The 22,251-nt window shown below is 40.3% G+C and overlaps 1 protein-coding gene across 1 annotated transcript; it reads left to right on the plus strand.

Moving 5' to 3' along the window:
• Window positions 1-15,372: 15,372 nt before the first annotated feature.
• eif3m (eukaryotic translation initiation factor 3, subunit M) lies at window positions 15,373-21,046 on the plus strand. Its single transcript, XM_074666458.1, has 11 exons — window positions 15,373-15,519; window positions 16,558-16,690; window positions 17,021-17,159; window positions 17,351-17,474; window positions 17,607-17,701; window positions 17,904-17,987; window positions 18,086-18,185; window positions 18,719-18,800; window positions 19,727-19,870; window positions 20,202-20,262; window positions 20,823-21,046. Exons 1-11 carry the CDS (start codon window positions 15,478-15,480, stop codon window positions 20,944-20,946), a joined length of 1,128 nt encoding a protein of 375 aa, XP_074522559.1. The 5' UTR covers window positions 15,373-15,477; the 3' UTR covers window positions 20,947-21,046.
• Window positions 21,047-22,251: the final 1,205 nt, after the last annotated feature.

Below are 22,251 nucleotides of genomic sequence, written 5' to 3' on the forward strand. Positions count from 1 at the left end.
CCAGGACAATATTCCTCTTTCTTCCCTCGCTACTTTCTCAGAGCTGTGTTTGGAAGTTTGTGACAGCCAGGCTTCTGCTCTTTGAGATAACAAAGACGCACTGCTGCTTATCACCCATGGCTTTATACAGTTGGAGATACATGTGGAAACATCTTTACCATCCATAAATTAACCGTTCCTCTGGTGGTGTATATCAAACACAGCTTTTAACAGTCCGCTCATTGTTCCTCTGCCCAACTAGAAAAACGACAATCGTCAGTTTTTAATTCTGCCTCACATCTTCAAAGTGTTGTATATCAGGCCGCAGATAAGAACCGGAGAAGACAGATCTGTGGGAGAGCAAGCATCTCCATGCTTCATGTGTCAGACAAAACACTGGTCCACTGATCCTTCACACACCCGGTCTCCTCTTTTTCTTCTTGTTACCTTTCCCCTCTATCAGTAAACCAAAGATTCCTCCCTCCTCTGTATTTATATAAAATCAAAGCTGGACTCTCCTGGACCAAATCCAAGAGGAAATAATTAAAACAAAACTTATAAACATGCAACAAAGGTTCAAACTGAACAAGTACTAAAAACACGCAGTCATTTCAGAAAAAAAAATACATATAACTCAGCTTACAAGTCCATGAATGAAAGTCTGAATGAGCCATAATGGTAGGTCAGCATGAATTCATCCTCAAGATATGAACTTTAAAAAGAAAGAAATATGTGTCCTAATAGCAAGGTACAGAAATATTTGCACAACCCTGACAACAATAATACAGACAAAATCAACCTTATGGCTGCTCATCGTAGTAAACTTCCTGTCCTTATCGGCAGTGGTGTGCCTCAGGAGAGGAAAGGGGGTGGCTGAGCCCTGAGAATGCGATTGGCCACCTCAGGAGTCAACTTAAAAACCTTCCACTATTATTTTCTTGTTCATGTCCTGAGGTGGTACACATGTTTTGACATTAGACTGTCTTATAAATCGATGTAGTTGGACAGAGTTTTGAGGCCAATCAGCTGGAGCGGCCATATTGGAAATGAGGCAGGCTTTGAGCCTCTCTACTAACAGCCAGTCAGTCAAGATAGTTTGCTGCTTTGGTTAAACACACATTTTAAGTGGTGTTGCAACATGTTGAGGGAAGGTTCTGTGACATTGCAATGTGGCAATTCTTTATAAATTCATTTGATGTGTTTGTGTACTCCTGAATAAACCACGAACCCAGGACAGCAACCTTGATCGAGAAAGTCTCAACACACTCCTGCATTGATCATTTTGGTAATTCCCAACAGCGGTGACAGACTAGAACCAGAACTAGCTTCTTTTTCAAAGCAAACAAGTCAGAAGTTTCATTTTTCTAATTTCAATAAATACTTTCAACCACTCATGTTCATATTTCTCCAGCATTAAATGTTACTTATTTGTTTTCACTGTAAAAATAATGGAGCCAGTTGAATATTTTATTGACTCACTTGTTCAGGTTGTTAACTCAGCCACACCTTGAAAGTCATTTTTTGGAGGTGTGGATGCTGAAAAACGTCTGCATTTTTACTGATAAAGTGATCGCAGGTTAACGACATATTGTTATGAAACTAAAGATCAACCCTGGAAAAAATGACACATTAGATTACTAGCTCCATTGGGGGGTTGCAAAATGCTGTCCACAATCAACAGCTGTTTACAACATTAATTTCATACATTATCTTTAAATGTACCATCAGAAATAGAAGGCAAAGTTTTTATAAAACTATGCAAAAACAATGATCATGTTTGACTTGTTTTCCACCTTTCTTTGTTGACTAAGCCAGGATAACAATGGTATCAAGGGCTGTAGATTAGTTTTCTACCAAAAAGAAGTATCTTTGGTGTGTTTTTCTATCTGTGTTTTGGGATGGCCTATTGGTGTACTCCCCATGACAGGGAGGTCGCTGCTCTTCAGCACCACTATTTTGGGGTGGCAATTTTAAAACTTTGGGGACCCCTGCTTTAGATGACTGAGGCTATGTCCACACTTAGCCAGGTATCTGGGAAACTGCAGATATTTTTATACGTTTTGGTCAGTCATCCACACAAAACCGCAGCGCTACCTCACTTAAAAAGATGTTCTCTGAAAACTGTGGCCAATGTGAAGATTTTGGAAAAACTCTGGTTTTATGGTTTTGTGTTTACGCACTCACACTGAGTTTTTGTTTCTCAAATCTCACAGCTGAATGACAGGTGTTCATTCTGATTGGCTGGCGCAGGTTTCACGTCTGAAAAACACTGCTAAATGTGGGTTTGGCATGCTTCAAGCAGCACTTATACCCACTGCATGAGGACAAAAGTATTTTTAAAAACAAATAGAATAGAATAGAATAGAATAGAATAGAATAGAATAGAATAGAATAGAATAGAAAATACTTTATTTATCCCCGAGGGGAAATTCAGGAGTCACCGCAGCATTTAAGAAAACAAAAGTAAGAAAGAGTATAGAAAGTGCAAAAAAAGTCCATAAGAAATTAGATGACGACATCCTGTCCACCACTCGTCCACCACTCTCCAGCCCAGCCAGTCTCCACCTCTTCAGGGTCCAGGACTGAGCCTCCCCAGCAGTCTGTTCAGTCTCTGTCTCCTGGATCCTGTCTGCTCACAGCAGGCGAAGCTCCTCCAATGTGGCGCCGGCGTCCGATGTCAGCTCCGTCAGGCACGTCCGTGAACAGCACGATACCGCTAGGTTAGCACGGCTAGCTCGTCCATCCCCCGGGGCTAGATCCCACGTTCCCAACAAGGATGGATGGAAGTACTGGTCAACGTCGTCACCTCCCAGCTCACATCCGAGAACCATATTTGTTTTGTAAAAAATACTCAGCTACTGTGTAGGCCTAAGTTGTCATTGTGTGCAAAATAACACGACAGCAGGAAGGACCCCGGTACAGTTTGGACAAAAATATGTATTAAACCCCCCACCCCCTCCAAAAAAAACAAAAAAAACAAAACAAAACAAAAAAAGAGATAAAATCCAAAATTCCAAAATCACAAACAAAATCTAACAGGTCCAAAAACACTTACTTAAACAGGGGGAAAGGATCATGACATGGCATGACCATAGACTGTAAATAAATGGACGCCATCTTGTTTGGCTCGAAGTGAGGTCACCACAAAAACTGCTCCCCCTGGTGACTGGCTGCAGTATAGGTCAAAAAATCCAGCTCTCCAGTCATTCCAGATCGGCTGTGGTCAAACTTAAAATAATGAATACACCTTGTAGAAATGTTTCTCCCATCCGATTACAGTGGTGATTTAAAGATATAATTTGCCTGCTTTGTATTCAAGTCCTCTTTTTTCTGAAGAGTTTCATTTTCATTAGTTAGAAGAGGTTAAAAACAAGGCTTCTTGTCACGTTTAACGATGATTGACATTCTTGTGTATTATTTTGTGGATTGTAAAAGATGTCGGGAGGTAGAGTCAAGAAGTGATTAAACTCTTGAAAGAAAAAAAAATCTTATTTTTGTCACCGGGCTCCACTCAGATTCTCCCAGAATCCCTCATGGTCTCTACTGCGCAGACTCTGCGCACAACTGCTTCAATGGCTGAACCTGTGGTATTTTGGCTTCAAAACCGTACAATGGTAAATGGAGGAGCTACACTGTCCACTCTATGTACAGTCTGTGGGCTTGACGTGATGTGGGGTGAAACCAAGAGGCAACCTCTGGTCTAAAAATATGAGACACTGCGGAAGTGCTAAAATCTGCAGTTTGTTGAGTGTCCCCTTGAGACTGGTAGTACTATAAGTCACATAAACACCAAGCAAAAAAAGTCATTTTCACAGCCACATCTGAAAGGCTGATTTTCTATAATGGCACACACTATACGGGAGTTGATTTTTCACTAACTCAGCAGTTAAGAAGATATTAAGATCATGATTTTTTTCAGTCAGATGCACAGCTCAGCTATATGTATACGTATATAGCTGTTGGAGTAGTGACTCAAAGCCCACCTCATTTCCAGTATGGCCGCGCCAGTCGATTTGCTTCAAAACTCTATTTCAGAAACAGACATGTGACGTCACAGAGACTACTATCTAATTAATCTATCAATTACACAGTCTATGGGTGAAACACATGAGAGGTAATCAAGAGAAGAGGCAGACACACCGTCAGGAGGTAAACCTAAACCAAACAAACATGGAGCATGAACTTTAGAATAAAACAGGAAACACAGGGGAAAATACAAGACAGACTCACAGGAATACAAGATAAACCCACAGTGCCGAAAAACTAGGAATGGTCATAACAAAAAGGTCAACATATGTCGTAATTATTCAGAAAAGCAGAAGTTTTCAACCCTGTTTTTTAAATCAAGGCCCCACATAAGCACATATCAGGGATGTTAACAGTGTCCTGCTGAATAACCTATGTCTCATCCCAGCAGGTGCCTGTGTGTCAGCACCAAGGCCGGCCTTTATCAGCTCTTTACAGTAAACCACAGCCTCTTCATGCTGTCACACCCTCACAGCTGTGGCTGGGGTGTTAACAGTCATCAGAAAACATTTTCACAAATCTGTAGCCGTAACTGTCTGTTGTCATACCCCTGAGTCTCATTCTGAGGCTAGACGAGTTAACTAACTGGATGAGTCTGAAGTTTGCACACAATGATGGGAAAAAGCAGAGAGCCCCACAGTTGGCACAGAATTTGACCGCTGATGAGTTCCTGTAGGGGAATAACAGCTTTTTGAAACTTTCTCAATTTCAGGAACAGACAACAGGCTCAAATCTAACAGAACCATCTATAACACTGTATGAAGCACAAGGGAATGTGGAAATGAAAAGCAAATGGTTTTATGGTTTAATGTCCTTAACTAGTCCTTATGTTTATAACCCCTATAGGCCTTAAGCACAAGCCAGCAAGACTTATATCCAGTTAAAAATCTGGTTCAGTGATGAAAGTTGATATTCTGCTGGGAACAGTTTTATCGATGTATGCTAACTGCTAGCATATTAATAGAATGTACATTAGCATCAAGCTAGCACCAAGTGCTCTTTATCGTTTTGGGTAGATTAAGAGCTATAAAACACGCTGAATGGATCAAAAATGACTGTTGTCCAAGACTATGAAACTTTTTTGGGTGTTCATGGATGAAATTGATATTTTGGTGAAAGAATAGTTTTATCAATGTGTGCTAACCGCAGCATAGCATATAACTTGTAAGAGAGTTATGTATCAGTGGGCTCTCAAGGAGATCTCTAGTAGCCCTGTTTTTACCTTGTGCTTTTATAAAAGTACAAACACATGAAGTAAGAGGTATATCTATCTATCTATCTATCTATCTATCTATCTATCTATCTATCTATCTATCTATCTATCTATCTATCTATCTATATATATATATAAATATATATATGTGTGTGTGTGTGTGTGTGTGTGTGTGTGTGTGTGTGTGTGTGTGTGTGTGTGTGTGTGTGTGTGTACATGATTAAACTTACTTTAAAATATGGTTGACCTGAAGCTCTCAACTTAAACTCGAAAGTAAGTTTTCAAGCTTAGGCTTGCTAGTGTTAGCAAATTATCTTTAAAGCTCCAAAGAAATAAAAACACGTACATTTTAAAGCCTTTAAACAACTTGCGTCATGGTGTTGTACGATATACCTGGACAATCCTCCGTATATCATTAACACAAACTTTAGGCAACTCCAGCAAACACCTCATTCATTTTTTCTCTGCCATCACAACACCGTCTACTGTTACTTTCTGCTGCTTCTTTCAGTAACAGGAAATGCCCATGCCACCGCACGCCAACGCGGAAGCGATCTGTGCATTGAGCCAATTGAGACCAGTTTGATTCTTTGCTTGAGTGTAACTTTGAAACTCTTATTTGTTCTCTCAGCTGCCTGTGAGTGTGCCTAATATAAACACTCTCTGATGACAAGAGGGCCCTCCATCATTAACAGAGCTGCTGTTCTACGGCAGTGACTCCATCCATCCAGACAGGAACGTCAGAATTCCAGGAAGACTGAACCTTTTTTTCTGCCATGAGGTTGAAACAGAGCACACACATTCCACATAGTGGGATTAACGACCTCAGATAGCTCAACACCACCAATGCGAGCTGGCTTTGATTGATCACTGCGGTCGTCAGTGATGGAGCTGCTCATGAAGTGATATGGAAAGATAACAGTGGTATTTCACGTACCAACCGTCTGATTGTACTGTACAACCACGTCAGAAACAACTGCAGCCCAGGAAAGAAATAATTCAAAGTGAACAAATGAAAGCAAAAAAAAAACAGAGTAATGATTTAAGTTACTGCTCTCTTTCTCCTCTGTTCATTCGTTCTCTTGGTGGTGGGCAGCTGTGCATGAGATTGATCCGTTATCTGCTGGTTGAGGTGATAAGTGATCACAGGGGCTTAACAGAGATCAGGCCCTCTGTTAGATAAGCACACACACACACACACACACACACACACACACACACACACACACACACACACACACACAAACACACAAACACACACGCACACACACACACACACACACACACACACACACACACACACACACACACACACACACACACACACAATATTAAAATGAACTTAGCATTTTATATGAGTGCACACTCAATTACCACTACCTAAGAAAACAACCAGGTGGTTTTTTTTGGTTTCTTTCCTCTGTTCAGCAGATCCTTTCTAAATGTTTCTGTCAACCATTGTGGTTAATCTCATGAAATCTCATTTCTACTGGTTAAAAAAAGCCATTGATCACGGAGCACAGCTGAGTAAGCTGTCCAGAAAGTAACTCTGTTCCTGAGGAAGATCATTTGCAGTTTCCAGAACAATGTGGTGCAAAAATTGCCAGAAGAGGAAAAAATGGATTCAAGGTGTAACACAACAAACTTTTTTCATTTGGGGTGGATCATTACTTTGTATGGCTCATTTGTTGGTCATGGACACCAAACTGGTTTTGTCTTCAGTGATATTTTTACTAATTTTGCTCCTGTGTTTGTCTGGAGATCCTACATGTAACCATAGCTGCATTGTTTACATGTGAACTCAGCTGTTAGCAGTCTGTAGCATATCAGCTAACTGGTGCAAGGCCTGATGATTCCCCACAAGGTGAGGAAAGGGAGGTGAGGACGATGTACTGGTACTGAGGTGTAAGAAGTGACGGCATCGACATGTCCTTCCATCCATCATTATTGGGAACGTAAGATCTATCTTCGATAAGATGGACGAGCTAGCTGTGCTAACCCAACAACAGAGAGAATACCAGGAGGCAGAGTAGCATCATGCTATTCACAGACATGGCTAACAGAGCTAACAGCATACACCAAAGCCACATTGAAAGAACTTCACCTGCTGTGAGCAGACAGGATCCAGGAGGCAGAGATGGAGCATGACTGAAGAAGCTCAGTCCTGGACCCTGTGGAGGTGGAGGCTGGCTGAACTGGACAATGATGGACAAGCTGTCATCATCTATTTTCTGATGGACCTTTTTGCACTTTCTATACACTTTCTTACTTTTGTTTTCTTGATTGCTGCTGTGACTCCTCCTGAATTCCCCCTTGAGGATAAATAAAGTATATTCTAAGGCTGTGTCTCAAATCATGTATTCCTGCACTTTCACTGCATGAGTGTGTTCACACTGACAATATGGAAAATACACTGCTCTTTGATTTGTCAGCTGACGCACTCAAATGGACAAAAACTTGAGTGTGGAACGCTGAACACTTCTCACACTTATGTTCGCCAACTTGGCTTTGTTTGGGGGGAACTGATCAAACGATGGATGACGTTTGCAATTAATGACTAACAGAAGAAGACCTGGGAAGGGTTGTGTAAAGTGATAGTCATTTCCAGAAAGTGCAAAGCATCAGTGTTTTTGTTTGTGTTGTATGTAGTGCACTTCACTGTAGTGTACTAATGGAGGTATCTCATGTGAGACACAGCCAACACTCGGCCATTGGAACTAAATGATGGAGGGTGGGTTGTACTCAGTATCAAAGCATGTGATATGACCAGAGCTACAGAGGAGTGTGCTGTTTAAGCTGTGTTTCCACCAAGCAGTCCGGGTCGGTTCAGTACAGTTTGGGACGGTTTAGTACAGTTAAGCCTGATCCTGTTTGCGTTTCCACAGCAAACTGTGCCCTCTCGTGGTAGGTGGTGTGTAAGCCGGATGCCGAAAGCCGCAGCTGTGAAACAATAGCGTGACGCCATAGCAGCTTACCCCGCTGTTAAATCCAACAAAGAAGAAAATCGTGACACAGTAAACAAAGAGCATAGATGGAAGACATGCAGCATTTCATCCTCTCTGTGATTGGCATGTAGCTCTTTGATACAAAGTGCAATCAAGCTTCGTTTCAGAGAAGGCTGTGTGCCGCCAGGAGAAATGCAGCCGCTGTCGGGGTAAGTGACGATTCTTTTGACCAATCAATGGTCTGCAGTGTGTTGCTCCACCTTTCGAGAGCGGATCGGTTCAGTCTGGCACCCATACGAAAGGGTCCCAAAAAGTGGGACGGCTTGTCTCAGTTATTTAGGGATCTGTCCCGGGATAAGTCAGTGGAAACGCCGCAAAATGGGCGCCGTACTGAGACGAACTGAACCGGTCTGCTTGGTGGAAACACGGTTTTAGGGACTTGGTCTGTTTGGCACAAACTTTATAAGAATAAGAACTATTCTGTGTTTCACCTTCACTATACTTTTTTTGGTTATTATGAAATGTAAAGATGAATTCTCGTCCACTTCATCTTACTCTCAAAATACAGAAATGTGACAAAATATTAGCAATTTTATTCATTTTGACCATCAAGCACAGGTACTTCTGGCTCAAAGAAAATTCATATTTTTATCCCTGATGATGATACATCCTCACAATTTTTACTTTTTCTCTAAAAAATCTGACTTAACACCTCACACTTTTGGCTTTCTCATAGCTATGGCTTCTAAAAAAAGGCTTGTAAAAAATCTCAAGTCACTAAACCTTAAAGTACAGAGCAAAGCTTAACAGCGAACAAAAACATTTTGAAGCATGCAGTCATGATTTTATGCAAAACCATGAAGAGTTACATGGGGCGACACTATGCATTATGCTTTAAATAATTTGATAGAAAATTTAGAGAGCTGTTGTGGAAATCCCCCATCACAAGCTCACAGAGCCCAAGGTGAAGCCTTTAAATTCAGCAGAAACCAATACATGTGGCAAATAAAGCAGTGGATTCATGCTTTGGGGATTGCAAACTCAAGGCAACCTATATTATGCTCTTGTGTGACTAAAGTACAGTTTCTTTTTCAGCTGTATGCTTTTATGTTGAATGTTAGATTTAGGTTGTTCAAAGTAAAGAAAACTATAAACAATGAAATGCAAGAAGTCTGTGAAAATTTCCCTGCAGCCTGGAGAATAAAAAGTCCATCAGAAAAAACTTCCAGGAGAGCATGAATCATGACTTGAATCACCGTGGTCTCACCTCAGTTAATACCTTCACTTTGTTTGTTTATTTGTTTCTTGTATCCGTGTGTGTACGTGTGTGGGGAGGGTGGGTCAGCTTATAAGTAATTAACAAGCAATTTACTCCACCCAGGGAAGCAGGGAAGTTACTCATGCAGTGCTCCCTGACAAGGTCACTGGCTGATAGATGAGCCTGAGCGAGGGGATTTTTCAGAGATTGTGAAGGCAGGCAGAACTGTGGGAACCAGACAATTAGTGGGTGGAAGGTGGGTAGCCATGTTGGATGATGACCATGAGACTAGCTTACATGGATACTCACCACTTGGCTGTCTGACAGGGAGAAAGCAGACACCTGGGCTTGATGAACTCCTAACACACAGTCATTTATCTTTGAGGGGGCTGAGCAGGCAATTTGCCAACCGTTTAGGAAGAGCATGTGCTGTTTCAAATCAAACAAACATGGAGGAGGTCAATCTAGGCGTAGAGACAACATAAATATTTCATGCAAACAGGCATCCACTTTGAACATCTTTAGTAGCCTTTGTGTTTTTACCATACTACATTTCCAGACCATATGTTTTCTACAAATAAAGGTTAGAGCAAAACCTCAAACATTCTTTCCACACTAAATACATCCTTAAAAACACAAGATCATAACCTACAGCATCAATCTTTGGCAGTAAGAAAACAAAGAAAATATTCAGTTATCTTACAGAAAAACATTTCAGATTAACATTTTCTCTGATTTGATTCACCGCTCACAAAACAGATGTTAAGAACTCAACTCTTGTTGAAGCGTGTTGCAACAAAGGTCAAACACAGAGATCTGAGATTTAACACCGGACTTTAAGTTTGTCCTGTGAAGGTAAGGTAATGTGATTTATCTGAGGCAATATCAGAAAGGATTTCACAACCTCAGGGGAAGTTGTGATTTCAAGAAGCAGACTGCCTGTTAAAGGCTGATTTGTAAGACTCTTCCTCTGAACTTTACACACCTACACCAACACAAAACACCAAATTACTGAGATCATTTGCTATGGTTGTAGCTAGATCACATGTACGATGTATCTTGTTCCTCAATCTTGTCAGGACTTATGTGCCTGGTTAGATTTAAAATGATATACGACAAGCTTTATCCTTCACATGTAGCATGCTTGCTGCAGGTACAGGGTCTTCCTGAGCCAGATGTCCACAGTACATTCTGGACTATCCTCCTTGAATATTATGGGCCAGAGGCTCACAAGCTTAGAACCATCGTACCACCTCAAACCTCACAAATCTGTCATGTATCATTTCCCATGAAGGCAATGACACAACCAGCATATCTAATACTAACATTATATGATTTCAGCAAGTTGAAAAAGTCTTTTTTTAGTTTTTTTTTTTTTTTTTAAATCAGGGGTAATTGCAGTACAGGTCACCTGCTCTGCCAGGACCTGCATGTCATTTGACCCCTTGAGCCACTCAAAATATGTACCATACCAAACATACCACCAAAATAAAGACTCATCATTTCTATGCATCTATTAGTGATACATTATCGACCTAATCAGGACTCTTTCGATTTCATAATTCCAACTAGAAAAGCACTCAGAGAACACAGACCTCCACCCAGCATATTGTTATTGTCAGGCAACACTTGAGTCCCACTTTAATGTTATACTCCCTTTCAGCAGACTGTCTGCTACAATTTGGTGTTAGTTGCTGGTTTGTACCATAATTTGTTTCCTGACAGTGTTAAAAATCATGATGACCCAGTACATATTTCATATTCCAGATCTTAGTATCCAGAAAATTGCCAGGATCTGGATCATACTTTTACATCTGTCAGAAATTATGGTGACCTTGTCTTGTATTGTTTTGCAAAGCAATCTGACCATTTATGGTGGAGTTATATACACATATGGTGAAAACAGCCCTATCGCACAGTGATAAAGACTCCTTTAAAAAAGTCCTGGATCCAGACAGTGGTCCAGATCACCTCCAAAATTTAATCACTTCTTCCTTATCCCATTTTGAACATTTCCTGAAAATTTCATCAAGATCTGTTTGTTACTTTTTGAGTAATGTTGTTCACAGACAAACAAACAGACAAACTCTCCCAAAAACACAACCTCCTTGGCGGAGGTAATAACACAATTTTGTTCCATAGTAAAAAAAATGTATAAATGTAGCTTTCACAAACTTTTCAAATGCCAGCACAAAGTGACATAGTAGATAATGATCTGTGATATGTTGCTTGCAGTGAAGATAAGTGAAGCTCTGATAAATCGATGAGAAAGTTAAAATGGCATCACCTGTGTGGATGTTTTTCACTGTTTTAAGGAAGAATAACACAATCACAAGTGGCAAAAACATGTGCCAAGAGTAGGATAAAAGGCCTCTAAGTTTTTACACTTTGCTGCCTCAGGTTAGCTGAAAAACATATCACCGCAATGATGTACTGAAGAAATACGAGGAGCTGGGGCTGCAGGCAGCATCAGCACAAAAACCTAACAAGTGGGGAAAAGCCCATTCAACAGGTATTTAAGAACTGTAGACAGCATACTAAAGGAACTCTAAGCTAAAGCTATAGCAAATAATGACAAAATAAGTTTACAGCACTTGATGAAACACCTTTTTCTGAGGTGAACAAACAAGGATTTTGCCAGCAAGTAACATATTTGGGATCATCTCCTGAAAGAGTGATACTTTGCAGACTGATCTTTATCTGCCCTGTGTGATATGATCTCTACAAACATTCACAGTCTAAACAACAATACTGTCATTGGTGTAAGTGACCACAAGGGTATGGACTACTGACATTAATGTAAAGAGGAGGATTGTTTAAAAGCCCAGTGGCACAGAGAGAGCTTCCAACAGGACGAGATAATTAAGAAGAAACAGGTTATTATAAGTTTTAGTACTTGCATAGAGAAATGCATATTGTTTATCCTTCATCACTCATTTACCTTTGCTACCTGACTGATCTTGCGCAGCATAGATAATATGAAATAAACAAAAAAATTACTGTAATTAGAGTTTTTTCATCAGCCAAAACCATTATGAATGTGTTGAAATGGAAAATGAAAAAGAGAAATGTGAAAATACAGATATTTATCTCTCAAAGAAGTAAACTCATTTATGCTTTAAAACACAAGAATTACGAGTTATCTACTTCATGCTTTGGAAAACATGGAGTTTTAACAAATATAAACTGAAGTTTGAGCATTATTTATGAAATGTTTGAAAATCTTTGTTTTAACTTCAATGCTTTTTCATTATTTAATTTATCACCTTGACCCAGTCTTTATTGGAGGGATATTGTTAATTAACTTATCAGAGGTTTTTTAAACAGACTAAAATGTAAATTTAGCTCTACTTTTAAACTGTACTAGTATAAATACCTGCAGTAATAAAAGATTTGAACTACACCGTTTGCACATTGCAGTTGCTGCGCACTTGTTAGGTCTTCTCGCCGAGGCTCTTGCATACCACAACGCTCACGTACCGACAGTGTAACACACACAGCAGTTTGGGGATCACCGATATAGCTATCAAGCATCATGATACGCCGTGGCGTTTTAAAGAGCCTTTAAATAAGACAAAAACAAAGTCTCAAATGCACCTGGAGCTTCAAAGCCTCCAAAACTCTTATTGTGGACTTGAAATACACCAGGCACTTGACACCAGCTGTTAATCAGATAATGAAATCCTCACAGTTACACAAGCACACTTGTGTGGAAGGAGCTATAAATTCTTTGCTATGACAGCATGCGAGGGCAAGGAGAGAGTGAGGGCTGGATTTGGTACCAGGCACTTGCCTTCCCAGCTGAATGACGCATCATATGAGCATTATGGTGAAACACTCCATCAGCTATTTCCCCTCAGCACACTATTTTCACGTATCTATCCTGCTGAATGCAACAGAGCTCAGTTCCTACGAAGAGAAATATGTGACAAGCAGACTTTCGGGGAATTATGAAATGGCATGCTGTGTCTCTGTAGTCTGTGAAGCCCCTAAAATACACATATTTTAGTGACAGATGAACTGTGAGCTGCAGTTCAGGTTGGAAATGGAAAACACTCCACAGGGACACAGCCTGCTCAACATTTTAATGTTAGTAACCTGACCACATAGTTTCAGAGTGAACCCCTGCTCCACTTACCCTTTTCACCTCACTCACCTCAATCACTATGCGGCCTGCCATGGTAACAATTAACAGGATCCCACCTGGCACAGAGGGCCAAAAGCACGCCAATAGGTCAGCGGGTGTGAGGTGGAAGAGTGTCACCCTCTGACACTGGCAGTGTTTCCCGGTTTGAGTGCTCCTATGGGCCCAGGCTGCCATGGTGGTCCCTGCAGATGGACTGCAGCTCAATCAGATAACCTCTCCTGGGGATCAGTTTCACCTCTGTAACTCTCAGCCACGACATCCAGGGTTAATCTCCCACAGAGGAGATTGATACCTGGATAAGTACAAATGAAAGATGAGGATATGGCGGTGGAAGTCAAGGCGACTCATAAAATTTAGGGAGTTGCATGACCTCTGAGTAAAGGGGTTGCCAGCTGAAAGTGAGCGTCCATAGCAGGGTGAGATCTCAGTTGTATGCTGTCTTTGTCTTTTGACAAAAATGAGCACCTGTTTGTGACTCCTGGGTATCAACACGTCACAATTCTAGTCTTACAGTGAGCCCTGAGTTAACTAGAGGTGTCCCAGTCCGATATTGATATCGGATATTGGTCCAATATCAGCACAAAAAAACAAGTATCGGTATCGTATCGCAGTTTCTGTTACCCATTGGTTAATGATAAATGGGTCAGTTTTTCCTCATACCTACTGTTGCTGACTACTGTTCTTTATTTGAATAATATCACTTAATCAAGCCTTTTCTAACATAACAGACATACTACAAAATAAGTAATAAAAGTATGCAAGTTTAATGCTGATATCATATCGGATTAATATCGGTATCGGCCAATACTCAATGCTGCAATATCGGTATCGTATCGGAAGTGAAAATGTAATATCGGGACATCCTTAGAGTTAACTGGGCACTCTGCTGACAAAATATCTTAATCCATCTAGAAAAAAAAACGTATGAATAGTCATAGCTGTATAGATATCAAAAATTTAGGCATTTTCATCACCAAGTATCTTGGGGCTGTCATATACACGTTAACCCCCTCTCTGAGTATTAAACCATCACAGTTTGCAGAGGTTTCAGTTAGTCAAAATTGCAACAGCACAACTCCACATCAGAATTTTAAAAAAAAAGGAGAGACCATGTTACTCCTGTTTTAGCTTCTCTTTATTGGCTCCTGGAAAATTTTAGGTTTGATTGTAAGGTTTTATTATAGACCTTTAATTTTTGTAAGCACATCTCCTCAGTCGAGACATACCTGAGGTCTTCAACCAACGCTCTACTTGCCATCCCACAATCAAACCAGAGGACCAAATGTGACCAGGCCTTTTCTGTCAGGGCTCTCACCCTCTGGAACCACCTACCTGAGGAGATCTGAATGACAGGCATTGTCCCTTTAAGTAACACATCCTATCAATATGCTTTTACAGGACCATGTTTTCATCCTTTAAATGTTGTTCTATCTTAATTCTGACAGTATCACAGGCAGGATTTTTTTTTTTAATATTTTGATGTTTTAATTTTTCTGATGTTTTACTGTTTTATCTGATGCAGGGTTTAGCCTTTTATATTGTTTGATTCTGTTATTTCTGTGGTTTAATCATTTTCCACAAACATTTCTCTGTTCTTTCTCTTTTAAAGGAAAGTACTTTTCAACCATTCTCAAAAGTGCTGTATAAATAGAGTTTACGATTATTATCGTTATCTTTAGTATAAATATAGGTGGTACATACTCAGCATCATAGTTTTCCTCGGTCATGTACATCGTGAGATGGATGATAAATACTTTGGCAGAACTTTCCAGACCACACTGCAGCTTTAACGTCATGACCCGGAAGAGCATCAGTCTCACCGGCTCTCGTTCGCCTTTTCTTTTCCGCTCAGGTCTCGGCCGTGGTGAGAGCGTGGATTTCATCATCTGGGCTCACAAAATCACCCAACATGAGCGTCCCAGCGTTTATCGACATTACGGAAGAAGATCAGGTAGTCCCCTTGTTTTTTATTCCCCATTTAGCTACGATTCTAGAGTTGATGAACCGATTAATCAAGGCTATTCAACCAGATGCGTTAGCATGCTAGCTAAATGCTAACCGAGGTGCTGACAGTTGCGTGCAGATTGTCCACACCAATGTTAAGATAAGTTGAAGCACATTTAAACAGTTGTATTCTTTCAGGCTCACCACATACGTGGCTGTAAGTGTAGTCGCTTTAATTCTTCGTTTTGTATTTCTGGCTCAAATATCTTAACGAGACGTTGTTTTTAAGTCCTTTAGAAGTGCAATGTCGGGCTAGCTGAAGCTGCTAGCCGCTAAGCCCAAATAAACAAAGAATATACATCATGCAGATCATAACATGCTGTTACACCAAAACGAAAGCAGGTAAAACTTTGCATTAGAATCTAATAATTATTTTTCTTACACGGTGATAAGAAACGGCTGACAGTCAACATTACATATGTTAGACTGCTCTGTATTGACAATGCCAATGCTAGCTATCCAGTACTGTAGACGTAATTGGAACAATTAATTTTACTGTTATTTTCATTGCTACTAAAGCTCCGAATTCATAGTAGTTGCTTTTATAAATGAAAATGATTGTGACAGCAATGTTGATTATTCTTATTGAAAACTTTAAAAGGGGGCTTCACAATTACACCAAAACAGAAGGTAACATTTTAAATAAAAAAAAAACAAAACTTTTTTTTACCCATCAAAGAAAGTAAAAATTACAATAGCATGGGACTCAAGCGTAAGGTACACTGATAAAAGTATGCTTTCGGAGGGATTTGTAAGAGATCACTGAATCCACTGAACTGTTCTACATCCACAGATGGTTCCAACGTTTCTGAGCCCTCAAAGAAAACACTTTATCTCCTTTACTTTTTACTTTTACTTTAGTAAGTAGATAGAACCACTTCTGTTTAAGGATCTTAGTGCATGTGTCAGCTTGCATGGCGTGAAAAAGTCTGATGTGTTGCTTGTTGGAAGTTTAAACTAACTGTTAACCTCTTAAACATTACAGGCCTCTGAGCTGAGAGCCTACATCAAGTCCAAAGGAGCTGAAATATCAGAAGAGAACTCTGAAGGTGGACTTCATGTAGATCTGGCTCAGATCATCGAGGCGTGCGATGTCTGCCTCAAAGACGATGATAAAGGTAGGTGACCATCATGTAAACACCCGCATCTCACCAGTGGTCAATGATCCTAATGCACAAGAATGGGAAATGTGTCTTTTCAGTTGTTGTGTGACTTAGGAGAGCATTAGTGAAACTAATATCATGTATTCAGGTTCAGTAAGTTCTGTCCCCCATCAGGAATATCAGTAAGACCCTGGACAAGGCTAAACAGTTGTTAAATTAACCCATAAATAAATACAGCCTCTCTTGGGATTAACTAATTTTACAAGTAGTGCTCTTGACAAGATAACCATACATGTTAAATATATGACTGTGTTTTTTTGTTTTTATTTTGTTTTTATTTTCCAGATGTGGAGAGTGTGATGAACAGCATTGTGTCCTTGCTGCTAATCCTGGAGACAGAAAAGCAGGAGGCCCTCATTGAAAGTCTCTGTGAGAAACTTGTGAAGTTCCGTGAAGGAGAGAGACCCTCCCTCAGGATGCAGCTGTGAGTCTAATTTTGCCCTGTCCCCTTAAATGAATATGTCCCCAGGCCACAGTTCTGAGGTTTTCAAAATAAATAAAAATTAAACAAGCAAAAAGCAGCCATGAAGTAATGCTACAAAGAAATAAGGTATTGCTGAAAATGTAATGTTTGTAGCAACTCTTGGCTATACCTCTTATATTTTGATGCTGCAGGCTCAGTAACCTGTTCCATGGCATGGATGAGAACACTCCGGTCAGGTACACTGTGTTCTGTAGCCTCATTAAGGTTGCAGCAACCTGTAATGCCATCTCCTTCATTCCCACGGACCTTGATCAGGTATATACGTTTGCAACACCCATAATTAAAATAAATTGCAGCACTGCTGAACAGTCAAAAGAACAGGATTTATCACATTCTGAATGTTTTTCTCATCAGCCGTCTTTTTGTGCTTGTTTTGTTGCTGATCAGGTGCGCAAGTGGATCGTTGACTGGAACCTGAACACAGAAAAAAAGCACACACTCTTGAGACTGGTGTATGAGGCCCTGGTTGATTGCAAGAAAAGGTAAACACACATAGGGTTAAATGTGTTTTTATGAGCCCAGGACCAGATATAGAGTCACACAGTGCTCAAGTTGTAGAAATGTAAGAAGATAACATATGTCTTGTTTCATTTCCGTACCTATAAGCTTAATGTGTGGACTAGTGTTAAACTGTAAGGGAAACTGACTTGAAAGTCTTCAGCAGCTGATTTACTTACTTCACAGTGAGCCTGCCGCCAAAGTAATGGTTGAGCTGCTGGGGAGTTACACAGAAGACAACGCTTCACAAGCCCGTGTTGATGCCCACAGGTAAACTTGAAGATTCAGTATTTCTGACCAATCTTTGATATAAAATTAATTTTCATACTAACACAAAGCAAACCCCTTGCTGTTTGTCTTCTCTTTAGGTGTATCGTGCGAGCCCTCAAAGATCCCAACACCTTCCTTATCGACCACCTGCTCACCCTGAAACCTGTTCGCTTCTTGGAGGGAGAGCTCATCCATGATGTAAGTAGTGGAAACACAGCTCTTTTTGTCAGGGTTTCCTGAAATCATTAAGTTTAATTACTCGAGTCTGGTGCATAAATAATGTCTGATAAGTATGAAAAAACTTCTATGTGAGTGACGTTGAATACTCTGTTGGCCTGTTTGTGTGCAGTATGACATCATATGTCACATGATAATCATTAAAACATCCTGATGTGAATGCCTCTGGTCTGTTCCTGCTGCTTTCTTGATATAAAGTGTCAGTGACAGCTGAGACAAGCACAACCCAATGTTTGATTGGTGACCAGTCTCTGGTTCATAAACTTTGAATGGTGAGCAGCAGGAATGTTTGTACATCACCAGCTGAGCGGGCTGAGACAATGAAAACATATTTCTTAATAGGGTGTGTGCACAGATTCGTAAAAGAGATTTCATGGGTCATCAGGCAAGCCTTTCTGACGATATTAATAGTTTGGTTCACTGTTTATCAAGGACAAAATCTTTGCTGTGGTGATGTATGTTGAATTTATTCTTCTAAATGCTTTTCTTTTCAGCTATTGACCATCTTTGTGAGCGCAAAGTTGGCAGCGTACGTCAAGTTTTATCAGAATAACAAAGACTTCATTGACTCTCTTGGTAGGTACATCAATTCTGCACAAACACACTCGGCATGATGTAGATGTACACTACCTGTGAATGAAAGGAAAATATACTGGGCAGCTTAATTTATTCAGCAGATTTTAAAACAAAGGGTGTACATGGTGAAGAAAACACTATGCATTTGACATCAGCGTGGAATAAAAACCACTAAACATGAGCTCTAAAAACTGTGTTAAACTCTCAAAAATAGCATCAGATAGAATCTTGAATAAAGATAGAAAAAGAAATTGTGGTGACAGTTAAGATAACAGTGCTGTAATCATTTGAATGATACTCAGAGTCCAGGAAGAAAAACAAAACTGCAGAAAGGAAATAAATCACATGAAGACTAAGTAGAGTAACAGAGTTTTTCTGATAACATAGAAACAACACTACATGCAGTGCAGTGAGTTATTGCAGGTCTGCATTTATCAGTGTATTAAAGCTGTTTTTAAATTAAAATTTGATTAAATTAGATTATTTAATTACAGACTTGTTTCAAAAAAGATTTTTTTTATTTCCATGTGTTAGAGCAGTCTTACTTGATTCATACATACAAATAAGCTCAGGCTTTAAATGTAAAGAGACACTTGTATTTCTGTGTCCCTTAGTTGTCATTTTTACTGTGTAGTGATTTTAAAACTCTTCAAACAAATACAGTGTGCTCTGTTGACACAGTAGAGGAATGTATATGTGTCAGCAGAGTGTCTCTTTGTCACTACCCAAGACTTGGGTCCAATTACGAGCCTGTGTAGGATGGACTCTGAAAACAGACAATCTAGAATTATGTTTGTGTTAATGAGAAGATTCCCTGACTGCGTGCTCCTAAATGTAGCAACAACTATCAGAGGGAAACTCCCCAAGTGGAGGTTAATCGACTGTGACTGCTTTGTGCTTAATGATCCCTGCGTGTTTATCTGCAGGCCTGTCTCACGAGCAGAACATGTCCAAGATGCGCCTGTTGACATTCATGGGCATGGCGGTGGAATTCAAGGAGATCTCCTTTGACACCATGCAACAGGAGCTGCAGATCGGAGCGGATGATGTCGAGGCTTTTGTCATTGACGGTACAATCACTTCACCTTAAATGAATCCAAGCTGTCTACCACTGAGCATGCTGTTTGTTTCTTCCTAATGGGTGGTTAAAAGGAGACTAATTGGACACTTTTTTTCTGAAAACTCTTTTTTTCCCTCTAATAAGAGGAGTGCGTGGTGACAAAAAGACGAGTTAGGACTTTTCATGGCACAGAACCAAGAATAACACCCAGTGTTTTGTGACCAGGATTAGCTTCCTATTTCCAGTCCCGTTTTTCATTCTTGTGTCACTTGCAATTGAATTGCTTTCTGTCTTAGCTTGTGCTGTAACTCAACTCCTTTAATGTCTTCTTTCCTCTGTAGCTGTTCGTACTAAGATGGTGTACTGCAAAATCGACCAGACACAGAGAAAAGTTGTTGTGAGGTAAGTCCATTCATCAAACCATTACACATAGCTTAACGTGTACTGAATAAAGATCTTTATCAAAGGGACATTCAAAGCCAGTGTAGACCTGGTTCATATTCAGACATGATTTAATGTTCTCAAAACAGTCCTTGAACTTTAGGAGCCTCCAGACTTGCAGTCTTGTTTATAGTGCACTTGTAAACAGTGAAGCTCATTGCTTGAGCTGTCTGAACTGTATTAAGCATCAAATACCAGTTTGACTGAAGCACTTTTTACAATTTTTACAGTCATTAAAAATTAGATTAGACAGCTGAAAGGCTGCTTTTTGTTTCAAGGAGGTTTTGTTCTTTGTTTTCTGCTCAGCTCCAAGTTACATGTTTTAGTAAATTTACATGTGGATTAGTTTACATTAGTGAATTTGACCAAAGCAGTCTTGTTTTTCCATTATTTCTGCTTTACTGCTTCTATAATGCAGAGTTATCACTTAATACCTATTTTCCTTTAAAATGTGAGTTATGACCTTGGCCCATATTTTTCATGTCAGTTTAAAATCTTTCTTTCTCTTTCTCACTCACCAGCCACAGCACACACCGTACCTTTGGCAAGCAGCAGTGGCAGCAGCTGCACGACAGCCTCAGCGCCTGGAAGGCCAACCTCGCAACCGTCAAGACTAGCCTGCAAGCCCTCTCACCGTCGGCTTAATTCCACGTTAACCCACCTGTTTAAACTGCCTAGCCCATGATAATTTTCTGTAATGACTGAAATGATCAGTTTTTATATTCCTCCAATTAAAGATCAGTGGAGATCACATGTGGTTGACTTTTCTTTGGTATTATCAAGAAAAGATCCCTATAAGTAATAGAGTTCAAATAAAATCACAAACTTAAATTCAACAGGCAGTTTTATAATTTGTTGCAAGGTTATAAACTTCATCATGTTATAAGTGGACCAAACGTATACAGTACAATTACTCTCCCTGGAAGAGTACCCCACTCATTGCCTTATCATCTTCGCACAAAGCTATACATTGACTTTAATGGGAGTTCGTCCTCCAGCGGCTCTCAACATCTGGTTTTGTTTAAAGGACAACATGTCGGTATTAGATGAGCTGTGACTTGGGGTGAGAAATAGCCTGTAGTGAGAGGGTCACTTGTCTGGGCGCACATGAGAGGTGACAATAGGAAAGTGAACTTAAAATGACCCCATCTGCTGAGGTCAGACTCCAAACATCAACACTTTGAGCTTGTGGCGTGGGCTGAGTCACTGCCACTGCAAATCTGAAACTGTCCGCCGCTCTAATGGATACAGTTCAGCTGTATGCGGTGTGACTCACTGGCTCTTTATGCCCGTGAAAAGGAGGAAAACAAGGACTTCTAACATCCACTTTATAGTCCTTGCCCTTATTCATTGATGTAAACTAAAGTGCTATTTATCCCTCAGAGAAATCTGTTCTCAGGCATTGGTCCAACATTAGATTGTGAACCCTAATGATATATGGCCCAGGCATTAGGTGCAAAAGGGGTCTGTTAGAGTTCTCTCCCTCTGGGGCTGTGATGAAATCAGCACAGACTGACAAAGAGCAGACTACTGACAATGAATCCCCACCCCCACCCCAAACACACGCTGCTTTTTATATGACTAATAAAGCCACAGCTCATCCTGGTTACTGCTTTAAGTGCCGTGTATGAGGTAATCTGATCACACCAGACCCTTTCACTAAAATATTTTCTCTCAGATTAAATGGGCATTAGAGGTATACATTTATTGCAGCAGTGTGTTCTTTTTCCTATCATAGCAGAGGTCTGCAGAGGCTCACCGCTCACTTCTGTCCGGTTGTCCACGGGGAGCAGCATCCCCGGCTCTTATCAGTGGGTGTAAATCACAAAACACATTCTCAAGAGCATAGCCTCACCAGAGCCACCCGCAAGGTGGAGTGTAGAGCCGATAAAAACTGATGTGATCGGAGAATGTTTGCAACGTCCAACATCTTAGTTTCCATCTCCAAGA

The sequence above is a fragment of the Halichoeres trimaculatus genome, unplaced genomic scaffold, assembly GCF_033239565.1.
Source record: "Halichoeres trimaculatus isolate MK-OKI-2021-1 unplaced genomic scaffold, fHalTri1.1 fHalTri1_scaffold_3, whole genome shotgun sequence".
Taxonomy (NCBI): domain Eukaryota; kingdom Metazoa; phylum Chordata; class Actinopteri; order Labriformes; family Labridae; genus Halichoeres; species Halichoeres trimaculatus.

Excerpts from the sequence above, each read along its gene's own strand:
- eif3m (XM_074666458.1), top strand. The coding sequence starts at position 15,478 with ATGAGCGTCCCAGCGTTTATCGACATTACGGAAGAAGATCAG. Across the intron at positions 17,988-18,085 it reads GCCCGTGTTGATGCCCACAG|GTGTATCGTGCGAGCCCTCA; the intron begins GTAAACTTGAAG and ends TCTTCTCTTTAG. Across the intron at positions 18,801-19,726 it reads AGACTTCATTGACTCTCTTG|GCCTGTCTCACGAGCAGAAC; the intron begins GTAGGTACATCA and ends GTTTATCTGCAG.